This window comes from Peromyscus maniculatus, chromosome 8 (assembly GCF_049852395.1).
Source record: "Peromyscus maniculatus bairdii isolate BWxNUB_F1_BW_parent chromosome 8, HU_Pman_BW_mat_3.1, whole genome shotgun sequence".
Taxonomy (NCBI): Eukaryota; Metazoa; Chordata; class Mammalia; order Rodentia; family Cricetidae; genus Peromyscus; species Peromyscus maniculatus.
In genome coordinates, this window is record NC_134859.1 from 86347861 (window position 1) to 86360900 (window position 13040).

General features: G+C 43.3%; 1 protein-coding gene and 1 long non-coding RNA gene across 3 annotated transcripts; one reads left to right on the top strand and one right to left on the bottom strand.

Moving 5' to 3' along the window:
• Nucleotides 1–2869: 2869 nt before the first annotated feature.
• Nucleotides 2870–7102, bottom strand: Krt10 (keratin 10). Of its 2 annotated transcripts, none has more exons than XM_076543374.1 (8): nucleotides 6473–7102; nucleotides 5618–5700; nucleotides 5113–5269; nucleotides 4858–5019; nucleotides 4643–4768; nucleotides 4168–4385; nucleotides 3530–3882; nucleotides 2870–3264 (listed from the first exon to the last, which is right to left on the bottom strand). In XM_076543374.1, exons 1-8 carry the CDS (start codon nucleotides 7058–7060, stop codon nucleotides 3158–3160), a joined length of 1794 nt encoding a protein of 597 aa, XP_076399489.1. In that variant the 5' UTR covers nucleotides 7061–7102; the 3' UTR covers nucleotides 2870–3157. The 2 variants fall into 2 exon arrangements, with proteins under 2 accessions (XP_076399489.1, XP_076399488.1); XM_076543373.1 differs by having other exon boundaries at nucleotides 2871–3264; nucleotides 3550–3882.
• LOC143267013 (uncharacterized) lies at nucleotides 4365–7424 on the top strand. Its single transcript, XR_013041905.1, has 2 exons — nucleotides 4365–5396; nucleotides 5511–7424. It is a non-coding gene; the product is annotated as an uncharacterized LOC143267013 (long non-coding RNA).
• Nucleotides 7425–13040: the final 5616 nt, after the last annotated feature.

Genomic DNA, 13040 nt, shown 5'->3' on the forward strand with positions numbered 1-13040 from the left:
TGTGGGCCACCACCGCCTGGCCTACATTCTTTCTAATTGGCTCTTTTTTTTTGCCACCCTCCAGGAACAGTTCAAGAGCCACGTTTTCCAGAGACCTTTCCTGACATGCTATTTTGAATTCCCCGGTACCTCGTCCATGATCTTTAGTCTCCAATGAATACATCTTCTGTGGCATGTATGATGGATGGGAAGTGGCTGTGTTTGTTTTACGTTCAAGATGGAGCATGTGTGACATAGTTCTCACAACTGTGCTCGTTGAATGAATGGATGCGTCTTAGCTCCTGGATTAGATTCCTGGGCACTCCAAACTCTCCTTTCCTCTTGGTAGGTGTTGGGGTGGAAGAGACTCAGGACGCATGGCTAGCTGAGGTGCCGATTGACATGTCCTAGTGGACACTCCCAGCACTGCCAGTGCCTGTCCCAGAGTCCCGGCCCCTCTCAGCACTTCTCATCTAGCCTAACCGTCTCCAGCCCCTCAACTTTCTGCTGCCTTTTCTCCAGCTTCTCTTTCCTGTGTAACTCAGCCATTTTGGCCACACAGTCTTGGCCTCTTTGTCCATGTGCTCATCTTGGTTCTTCTCCCCCTCCTGGTCTCTTCTCTTGCTCCTCCCTCTTCTCTTCCTCTCTCACCCCCCCTCCCTTTTCATGGCCCAGTCTTTTGCTGGCCATGCTCAGTCTGGACTCTTCTAGATGTCTCTGGCTGTATTCTCCTTCTTATCTATAATAAAAAACCTTCTTCTCAACCATACCCAGGAACTGTCGTGTCCTCCTTTTCATTCAGCAGAGTCCTGGGATTGGTTGTGAAAAGATCTTATCACAGATACTCAGGTGTACAACAAACCCTTGCCATGGTTCAGCAGCCTTGTCCTTTCTCCAACAGTTGTCTCTGCTGTCCCTGTCCCCCATATTCTTCATGCTGGGAGAGTTCTCTAATACTTACAGTGTTTATTACCTCCTTAAAGGGGCTGTTCATTTCACCCTTTGCCTTCTCAGTGCCAGAGGAACAGGGAGAATGATTGTTAGTTATTTAATAAGTGGATTCTGTCGTGTTTCGTGACATTTCCTTGCAAGGTAAGAACACAACGCGGCTAAATAACTAACAATGATGGTTCCACTGCTCTGGTTGTTCGGCATTTGACGGCTTTCCCCACCTTCCCATTTGGAAGCATCCTCACTGGTTATGGTCTCGTCCCTCGAGCGTCTACAGTTATCTGCTAGGGCTGGGGTTGCTATCACTGGAGGAAAGAAAAGTACTGAAGGCCAAGTACTGAAGTAACCAAGCTTCTAGCACATGGAAGGCCCTGCGTGTCATGGATACTCTTGACCTTTTTGTCTCAACTGAATCATTTCCATTTTGTTTACAAAGTGTTTAAAATAATCATATAATAATTGTACAAAAGAGTTGTTCCCATTTGCATTGTCATACAGTGGCAGTGAATACTTTCTGAGTCTTAGTCCCCAGCATTTCTGGGTTCACATTGGGAGGTACTGCACTTACTTATTTAGATATGACTCACTAATTTTGTTGCTTAACCAGCACTTACTGGGTTTTAACAATCTGTGTTGAAAACCTTGCTAGGGTGGGGTTTATAGCGATACATAACACAGGCCCAGTCTTCTTCTCACTAGTATTATAATCTAGTTTAGATTTACACTGGGATACAATTTAGCATCCCAAAGGAGTCTCAAAGTATAAGAGAAACTGAGAAAGTTTCTCTTATAGAGACTCGATATGAAAAGAAAGCCTGATTCTCAATGTCCGAGGAGGGGCACTTTCCCCCTGAGGCACATTCTAAAGTGTGTTATATAACAGGGTAGGGTTTATTTAGTAGAGTCCCACTGAAATGGCAAGGGATCAGGCCTCGGATCTTGAAAATCAGGAAAGATGCTGAAGCTGCTACTCAGTGGACATGAGCAATCCAGAAGCACACCATGAATTTCCCCCTTTAGTAGAGTACTAAGTGATGTCAGTTGGTATCTTAGTCAGGGTTACTATTGCTGTGATGAAACTCCAGGACCAAAGCAACTTGAGGAAGAAGTTTATTTGGCTTATGCTTCCTCACCACTATTCATCATGGAAGGAAGTCAGGGCAGGAATCTGGAGGCAGGAGCTGATGCAGTGGCCATGGAGGAGTGCTGCTTACTGACTTGCTCCTCATGTCTTGCTTAGCTTGTTTTCTTATGGAACCCAGGACCACCAGCCTGGGGTTGCTCCACCAACAATGAGCCGGGCCCTTCTCTATCAGTCATTAATTAAAAAAAAAATGCCTACAGGTCTGTCTGCCTATAGCCTAATCTTAGGTTGGCATTTTCTCAATTGAGGCTCCCTCTTCTCAGATGATTGTACCTTGTATTAAGTTGACACAAAACTAGCCAGCACAGTTGGGGTCTAACTGGTTGAGAGATACAATTCAGTATATACTGGAAGGACAAGGTCTTTAGTAGCAATTACAAAAAAGTTGGGGAGAGCAAGAGAGTTAGAGATGTGTGTTTGGACACACTGCCATCACCTGGCACATAAAATAACTTTATGGGCCTCATAGCAATTTTGATATGATTTCTGTTGGACTGGTTGACTTTTGTTGGATTTCTGTTGGAAGACATATCTTTAGTATATAAGAACTGAGAACCAATATCAAAGTGGAAGAAAATAAAAGTCAGAAAAGATGAGAAATAATAAAGAGATTGTGAAACTTCCTTTTATTTGGGAATCTTGTTTGAGATGACTTCAAAATTTCCAAGATTGAAACGATTTAAAGCCAGAGATCTGGGAGTTCTCCACACATTGTGTACCTTTAGTAAATGTAACCTTGGGGAAGTATGACCTTTTTCACCCACATTACTCATATTGGTCTGAGCACACCCACACAATTGAATAATAATTCTGACAAATTTTGATAGTTTGCATCAGTAAGAAAGTTTATTGAAATTCATTAGTGAATGAGAAATTCATTAGTAAATGGGAAAGTTTTCTTTTTTTTCTCCACAAAAGAACACTTCCTGATAAATGAAAAGAAGAAATACAGAAACCACAAAACACCTTGTAGACTCTTAATTTCAAGGAGCGAACCTATTTCCATAGACCACTAAGACAGAAGTGTTTTCTTGGACATTTTGTTTTCCACACGTCTGTGCAGTGGCCTGTGCAAAGAGCAGCTTAATAGAAGTATTTCTTGGTTTCTGATTCAATCATAGACGAAAGGACTCTACCGTCAGGTGTCACCTCCTCAATAATCGTCTTGATCACTCTGGTTTTGTTAGTATCTGTGAATAGAAAAAAAAATTAGAATTTAGATGAAACGACTTGTAGGGATCCTAGCTTAACTAACAAGCTAATATTACAAAACTAAGATAATGCATCTTTTCCAAGATGTTTTTTTTTAAAAAAAATCCAAGCTGTAGATTTTCCCAAAACTCTACTAAAGGCACAAACGAAAATCTAACTCGAGATTTTCACTGTTTTAAAATCAGCTCTTGAGTTTGAAGAGCAACAAAACCATTGGAGAAAGTTAAATCTAATTCAGATTACCCCAGCTAGTTTCTGCTGACCTTGGTCCTTTAGACGATTGGTCGCCACCGGACCCGGAAGACTTGAACCCTCCTCCGCTTCCGCTCTGGCCTCCGCCGGAACTTCCGCCGTGACCACCACCGCTGGAACTTCCGCCGCCGTAGCCACCACCGGAACTGCCTCCGTGGCTGCCGCCGCCGCCGGAGCTTCCGCCGCCGTAGCTGCCGCCGCCGCCGGAGCTTCCGCCGCCGTAACTGCCGCCGCCGCCGGAGCTTCCGCCGCCGTAACTGCCGCCGTGGCTTCCGCCGCCAGAACTGCCGCCGCCGTAGCTTCCACCGCCGCCGCGTCCGCCGCCGTAGGATCCGCCTCCGGAACTAAAGGGAGTGTGAGGGTCAAATTTGGTCACTTCTAACGTGGAAGCGTCAGGTTGCGCTCCAGATGAATATTTTGTGAAAATACAACCCAGTCAAGTGTGTCTATTAACACTCATCCATCTATCCATCCATAAATATGCATATACACAGCCCTAATTCCTGAAAACACTGCTCCCCTCCTGCCTCCTCGCCCCACCCTCTGGCTTTTCCTTGGGTTTGGAGAAGCTTGGCCGTGTGGACTTTTGAACGAAACCAATGGGGGAACTTTGCAGGTTTCCAACATACCCTCCCTCTCCTTCCAGCAGGCTGCGGTAGGTTTGGATCTCGTTCTCCAGTCTGGTCTTAATGTCTAGGAGTTGTTGATATTCCGCGTTCTGGCACTCGGTCTCAGCCCGAATCTGCTGCAGCTGTTCCTCCAGGACGGAGATCTGGCCTTGGATTTGGGAGAGCTGCACGCAGTAGCGACCTTCTGTTTCTGCCAAGGAGGCTTCCAGCGATTGTTTCTGAGAAGAAGGTTTTAGTTAAGTGTAGTGAAACATGGAAATGCTTCAGTAAGACGTCGTAGAAGGAAAGTGGATAGGATTCCTGCTTAATGGCAGTACTGCAGTTTGAGCATCACCGCCACGTCCCAACAGTTCTTTCCCAGCCCAAAGCTGCGATTTCGTTCCATTTTCTTGCACACCCCCTTCTGCCCCCGCCCCAAACTCATTTTTAGCATGAAATAAAATAAATGGAGCCCATTTTACAAGGTTTATCATACCAGAGCCAGTTGGGACTGTAGTTCGATCTCCAGACCCTGAACAGTACGTCTCAATTCAGTAATTTCACTCTTATGGCTGGACATTTGTTCAATGTTGCTGTCGATTTCTGTGGTGAGTTCCTTGCTCTAGAGGATTAGAAAGGGGAAAAGATGAGAACATCCGGGCAGGATAACAAAATCTCCAGGAGCTTCGCTGAGAAGGGCAATGAACTTACCTTCTCATTGAACCAGGTTTCTATATCCTTGCGATTCTTTTCTGAAAGTTGTTCATATTGGCTTCTCATGTTGTTCAGTTTTTGAGTCAGGTCAATTCCTGGAGCAGCATTCATTTCCACATTCACATCACCAGTGGACACATTCTGAAGGTCTCTCATTTCCTATTGGAAGAGCAGGTAGATTTAATGAATTCACCATGACCAAGGTGAACTTTTTTGGGGGGCAGGAGAGAGGGAAATGTAATTTTGTGTCACCTCTTCATGGTTCTTCTTCAGGTAAGCCAGCTCTTCAGTCACACTCTCAATCTGCATCTCTAGGTCAGCCTTGCTAAGGGTCAGCTCATCCAGCACCCTGCGCAGGCCGTTGATGTCGGCCTCCACACTCTGGCGAAGGGCCACCTCATTCTCATATCTGAAACAAGCAGGACACAGACACTGGATATACAGGAGAAAGAAGGTGTTCCCGGACAAAGACTGACTAAAATGGAAAGACAGATTGGATTTCATATCATGGCAACATTTGTAATACACGAATTCATGTAGGAATATTAATAGTTTGATACAAAGAGTTAGCTGTTACTTTAAAACACATCTTCCTTTAAAGATTACCCCAAAGATATTATTACAACTAAAAACCTTCTTTAACACCTCAGAACTGTTTCATGCTGGATGAATTCAGGAAAATATAAATGCTGTTCTGGGCATCCAAGGTCATGGTTAAAAACACCTGCTTTATTTGTACTACATCCACTTAGCTTACTTCAGCCTGAAGTCATCAGCTGCCAGCCTGGCATTGTCGATCTGCAGCAGGACATTGGCATTGTCAGTTGTCAGGGTGAGGATCTGAAGGGAGAGACAAAGATCAGGTGAGTTTATGGCCTTTAGAGTAGCATAGGTTTATTACATTTTATATGGTTCTCATCCAGAATCTTGGAAGGAGGTTAATTTCAGCATAGACTATTACAGACTGGCTTATATAACAAACATGTTCCCTTGTAGTTTCTGTACTTTTCTAGCCATAATTCCTTTCCGAACACTGGCTGGGATTGTGTAGGTATATTCCTGCAATTAGGACTCTCTCCTTTACAGTTTGGGATTTTCCTGTGTTGTAGCTAACTTTTGAGTGACTCACATCTGTATTTGTTTAATTTGTTATAAATACTTCTAAGTGCATATACCCTGAATTTATAGATGTAGTTGCCAGAGTCCCTAGAGACAAGGAGTATCTCATTTCTATATTGGGAAGTTGGTATTTCTTGCAGTATTGGTGCTGGATACGGCTTACTTGTTATCAATCTCAACTATATATATACATATACATATAGATACACACACATATACATAGGATCTAGCATATTTTAACTGTGAACTCATATGTTTATTAAAACTGGAAAGGTTCTCAGTCATCTGTCATCCTGGAAGACAAGGCAGTACACATGCTGGATGAAGATAGACATGCCATGCCTTCATCACTATCTCAGAGGAGGCTTGGCTATGCTAGACATGACAAAGTAACAGGTAGACACAGTAGTCAGCTGCACCATACTTAGCTTAGTTTCATCTGTCTGCATTACATGGATGGAAGATTTAAAGCTGGAATTGAAAATCCCCTTACCTGGTTCTTAAGTTCTTCAATGGTTTGATAGTATTTGCTGTAGTCCCGGGGCTCTCGCTGGCTTGAGTTACCATGCTTCTCATACCACTCCTTGATTTTACCTTCCAGCTCATAGTTTGACTCTTCTAGAGCCCGGACTTTATCCATGTAGGAGGCCAGACGGTCGTTCAGGTTCTGCATGGTTACCTTTTCATTTCCAGAGAGAAGGCCGCCACCATCTCCTCCATATCCACCACCAAAGCCTCCTCCGTAGCCACCTCCACCAAAGCTACCTCCACCGTAGCTGCCTCCTCCATAGCTGCCTCCTCCATAGCTGCCTCCTCCATAGCCTCCTCCATAGCTGCCTCCTCCGAAGCCTCCACCGAAACTGCCTCCTCCAAAACCTCCATAGCCACCTGATGAGCCCCCAAAGCAACCTCCACCAGAGCTCCCACGGCTAAAAGAGCCACCGCTGAACCCCCCTGAGCTAAACCCCCCACCATGGGAGCTTTTGCTGCTGGAAATTCTGAGGGATGATCCTCCACCACCTCCTCCTCCTCCTCCACTGCGGGAGGAAGAGTACTGCTTGCTGGAGTATCTAACAGACATGGTGGTGTAGTGTGGCCCAGGGAGTGCCTGCTACCAAGGACAGTGACAAGCCCTTATATACGGAGAGGGCGTGTCTCTTAGGTCCTCGGGTTTGCTTGCTTGTACGGTTTTCTTTTTGCCAGCTTTGCATCTTTGGCTGATAATTGCATAAATTATCTGCAGTAACAACCAATACCTTTTCAATGCTTTTGAATTTGCCCTGGGTACAACAGAAGATTTGTTATGTTGAAACTGAAAATGGGTGGAGTTCAGATGAGTACATTTTACCTTTTGAAGACCATTGAGTAACAATTTTTCTAATGCCAATTTAAAGTTGTACTCAGTATTGGCTAAGTATGAAAAGCAAAAGAAATCTGGTTACAAATTGAAGTTGAAATAAGAATTTTTCAGATTCATGTTTTACACAGCTTTCAGAATTGCAGTAAGTAGCAAGTGTGCTGGGATCATGCTGTAATAATGACCATGAAACTAAGTAAACAACAAAAATAGAATATGCCTAACTATTTTATTAGTGTTGAAAAGTTGTCACATTTACAAAGCACAGTTTAGGAAATATTATATATATAATGTATTACACACACACACACATATATATAATCTCTTATGTAGAGGATTTCTTATTTGGTAAATGAGAGTATATTCATATTTTTGCCAAGGAAACTACACAAGGAGTGACTACGGAATCTCCAATTGCAATGATGCTGCTATTTTAACTATGAAATCACCAAGCTATTCTGGGTTATTTCCTACTTTGAAACTCATGGTTAGGATCCATGTGAAGACCATCATGAAGCAATTCTAAGCACAAGAATGAAGAACTAGCCCACAGTGCTTTAAGCTCTGACTGATCACAAGGGGAGAATTTGGGTCTGTTTTTCCTGCAAGTAGAAGTTTTCTTGTAACAGTGTAAACCCAGGCTGCAGAGTGGCACCTGCTTTGAGACTTAGAACGAGACTTGCGCCTCTGTTCTCAAGTTAGATTTTCCTTCTCAAGAAATAAGCAAAACACATTTCCTTGTATCCACCGTGCACAGATTTCAGCGGGACGGCATCTATTGAAGTATTTAATTGGGACTTTACATGACATAAAATTATTTTATATCTACCCTTAGGCTATGACATTGCTCTTGTTAAAATATGTTATTATACATACATTTGTATGTATAGATTCACACATGTTTTAGAATTATGTAATGCTTTTTGAGCTAGGGTGATTTAAAAATCTCTAGAATAACCCACTGACATAGGGTTAGCAGTTACTGTCTCAATTTTGTGTCAGGAAGGCGAAGCTGAGAAAGGCGGCGATTTTTCCTAATGATAGCTGGCTGAAATGTGGTCGAGTCTTGGCTTTGCCTTTTTCTACTGTTCCACCTTACATATACATTCTCTGCTGCGGTGCATTTGGTGTTAGACTCCAGTTCCCACCGTGTGCTTCTCCCCATTTGGAAAAAGCAAAACCAAAAGAAAATGGAAGCAGAAACATATTGAAAGCACAGGGACTTGGCACGACTCCATTAGTAATTGCTTTTTCAAATTAAATTTGTAGCTGCACATCCCACAGAATGAGAGCTACAGAAATAGTTTCTGCAGGGAAAGGGGTTGAGGGCATTAATGAAGAGTTGCTTGTTGGGCTGCAGGTTACTACCAACAGATCACAGCGCCTCTAACTTGTCAGCACCTGCAAGTAGGGCGGCAGCTGAAAGAAACAAAAGCCCTACGCATGGGAATTGATTCCTGTGAAGATAACGACGTACAATACATGGAGGCCGTGACAAATCAGGGGAAAAAGAAGACTCTCTGACAGGTTCAGAGAGGTGAAGCCTGGCTGCTGCAACTCGATGGAAAGAGCAAAGAGCATTTGATTTTACTGATAATCGCCACAGATTTGGGCTTTTGATTTTCCTAGGTTCACTTTAGCATTAGCTTTTAGTTTTCTGTGCCAGCTCATAAAACCCTAATCTAGTTTAAGATTGATTTAAAAGGTAGTATGGAGAGATCCACCTTTCTATGGAAGCAAACCTGTGTCTCTGATTCCACTTACTGCCTGAATCAAGTCTTTGGCATGAGCGAAATCACAGAGGCACCATGTGATAATTCTGCATGAAAATGTATGATTTTAGTTCTGCCGTCACTTGCATGGGGTTGTCGTACCCACCTCGTCATCTCTTTGTTCTCAATGTTCATTGTGATTTTGTGTAAGGCATGCGGAGATATTAAAAATGTGGATGAGATTCAGTTCTTGGCCATAAAGATCTCTCCAGTCATAGAAGTCTGATCGAAGGGAAATGCTAAGCGCTGCAACTTCAGTGCTACATGAGTGGTAAAGGCGTGTGGGGGCTGGGGGAGCCCACTGTTCCCTAGCATATGTGGTGTCCAGGTGGTCTCCCTCAAATCTTCCCCCAGTTCTCTAAGATCTGCACCTTAGAAATGTACAGGAGTCATCCCAGAGAAGCACATTTAGCTGTGCTAGAGCCTGGTTTGAATCAAAGATACAGCGACAGAGGCGATCATTTCCATGACTTTGAACCGACATTCTAAGACTGTCGAGGCCACTGGACTGAATTTCGCAGTACATGTGGAATCGAGCTGAGTCCTATGAAGGATGGGTTGGAGTTTTCAGTGTGTGCAACAGCAGAGAGAGGGCTGTTCTGGGAAGTGAGGACTGAAAAACACCAAGCAGGTGGAGGCTGGAAGGGGACCAGTTTGGCTGGAACACTTTCATGTTCATACTAATTTATTCATTTCTTCAACAGGTTTAATTGGGCACCTGCAATATGACCTGGGTTTACATGGGTGACTAAGATATAATTCCTGCTCCTCAAGGGGTGTAGAGTGTCCCTGGAGAGGCAAACAAACATACCCATGGACCAGAGCAATCTAGGCTACATTTGAGGATACAGACAGACAGAATGCTAAGAGAGTGCAGAATAGGATTCCAAGAGTCGTGTGAGAGAGCTGAATAGCTGAGTAATTATGATAAGGTATTGATAAGGTCCATGCCTGTTCATTGGGAAACTTTAAAATTCAACAATCTTAAATCTGCAGATAATCTTACATCACCTCCCCCGCCCCCCCCTCCGCCTGAGATGGAAACTGCCTGATGGCTTTGGAGGGTAGTGTAGATTCAGTGGGTAGGCTCTAGAGTCAGATTGCTTAGATTGTAAGCCAGGCTCACTGTTAACTGTGAGGCTTGGCCCTTGCTTCCTCTCTCTAAAGTAGGAATAATAATTTTGCTTACTCTATAGAGTTACCTTGGGAGCCTAGTGAGTTAATAAATATCAAGGATTAGGACAGCAGATGGCAGGTACAGAAAAAGAGCTTGGCAAATACTTGTTTTTTATCACTGATTTCTGTTTCTTACAGCCTAACTCACTTAGGGCTGTAAAATATGAGAGAATGGAGGATGGGAGATGTGCACCAAAGTGCTTGTACTTGCTGAGTCAATCCCTCAGAATCTGTAAAAAAGCTGGGCATGATGATCCCTCCAGAGCTAGGAGACAGAGAAGAGGATCCCCGAGGCTAGCTGACCAGCCAGTCGAGTTTATTGGTAAACTCTAGGTTCAGCGAGAAACCCCATCTCAAAGATAAGGTGGACAGTGAGGAAGATGCCTGACTTTGATCTTTGATCTTCACAGGCACGTACATACAGGTACATATACACATGAACATGTACACACACACACACACACACACACACACACACACACACACACTGAAAGAATGAGAGGGTAGGGTTATAGGGTAAAAACTGGCCAAGGAGGAGAGCAGAGGAGGAAGGATTTTGAGCCTGCCTACTTTATGATGAACTTGCCATCCATTTTTCTGTGAGTGACATTTGCTTCCATTGCTTTCTTTTTTTTTTTAAAATAAAACTCGTTTATCCATTTCCTGCCACCCAACAACTCACTGATTTTATCATATCTTGCTGCCAATGCTCTAAACTTGACTTTCACGTATTTTTCCCAGGGTGAGTTCACCAGCTTTTGAAGTCTTTTTTTTTTTTTTTTCCTGGCTCCTTGTTGTGTCGATTGAGATCTAGTCTGTTCACTGGGGCATGATTAATGCTGGGGAAGCAGCGCTGTCATCGCCTCATCAGCATGCTTGAGCATCTAGGATGGATTAAGTCTTTTCTCTAACCTGGCTCTCCCCTGTCCAGCCAACCCCATGCCCCCTGCGGTGAGGGTGGCAGGAGGGAAGGAGAGCTGCGTTCTCATGAAGTAATTGAGTGGCCCGGGGCAAGATACTCAGCTTTTCTGTGTTTCAGGTCATTATCCCATAAAATAGGGAGCCTAATGATACTAAATACTAAAATACGAGTAATATACAAGTCAACAAAAGAATTGAGCATTTCCTAAAGTATTCCTTAATTACAAGCAGGCCTTCCTTTTCACGTTCAGTCGAAACACTGTATGTGATTCCATCTTGAGACTCTTGGCTGTTGCTCTTGGTTTAGAATAGCATTCGTTCTTCCCTGTGGACAGCTCGCACCATCCAAATCATCATACCTCAACTGTGGATTGGGATGCCATCTCATTCATGAGAGTTTTCTCACTATCAGGCCAGCTTGTGGCTGTCTCTCTCTTGGTTCTTCTTTGCACTGAGTTTTGTGATGCTACGTGCAGACCTCCTCGTTCTTTTTTTTTTTTTTTTTTTTTTTTTTTCTGGAGGAGATTGGCTATTTGACTTCCTTAGGCTCTTGGCACACCTCATAGAAACTCATTGTTCTCTGGGGAGTTCTGAGTGTCTTCCCCCACTTCCTTTCCTTGGCTTTTGTTCTCTCAGCGTTTGTCCTGGATGTGTTGACACTCTTGCAAGGTGAACACTGAAAGGCTAGTCAAAAGTTGATTCTGCTTGGTAAAAAATTATGACACTCGTGGGTGTGAAAGTGTTTTGTAAGAATAAGTAATCCAAGATTTTACATGACATTCACAGGATACCCCTGGGGGATGTGTGTCTGAGAGTAGGAGAGTAGGGCCCTGCATTTCCCCTCTTCAATCAAGTCATCTGTCTGGTCTGCTGAGATGGTCTTGATACTAGTAAACTGCTGAGATAAGTTGTTGTATTATGAAATCTGAATTTGGGGCACTTGCTGGTTGGCCTTCTCTGTGAGTACCCCGTGAATATGTAGTGAAGTCGGATTCAATATGGCACGATTTAGCCTTTGAATTTCTCTTGTGTATCACAGGATTTTTCTTTTGGTCAAGCTAACACCACTCTGTGAAAGACAGTTGCCTACTATGAATAAGCTGCCTTTGGAGGGGGAAACGGTGACAAAGAACAGAAAGCAGAAACATGATATCCATTTTGGTCTTCATAAGAAATAGAAAAGCTGGAAGAACCGAATAGACCAAAATGGACCTGTGCAAACTCCATCCAGTCTTAGAAGACTGAAGGCGAACAACGTGTCAAAATGTCACGTGAGCTGTTTCTCATGCTCCTAAATCCACAAAATTCTTTTAGGACTATTTGTTGTGGTTCATCCATGTTGATAATGTAAAGAAAGGCTGGGTGTGGACTGTAGTATTACTGAGCATAATCTCTCTCTCTCTCTCTCTCTCTCTCTCTCTCTCTCTCTCACACACACACACACACACACACACACTTTTGGAGTTTATGCAAATCTAAATAGATGAGTGAGGGTTTGGGCTTAGAAATGGGACATAGGGGTTAAACTACACAGTAATAATTCCCTTCTCTAGCTATTTTAATTAAGTATATAAAGTGCAAATTGAAGGGAAATGGTATGGAATAAAATTAATCTCTTAATGTTGTTATTCAGAAAATTCCTAGATGCCTGACTTAAAAAAACAAATGACTAGTTTCATAACAAATGTAGTTCTTTTTCTGAGTCATGTGTTTTCCCAAGTGGGTAAGAATTCAAGGGACTAGACTTAAATAACTATTTAAATGCCATGCAGTGGTATCAGGGAAATTGACCATGACCATTCTGGCTCTACAGGCTTGGGGACAGATCACATACC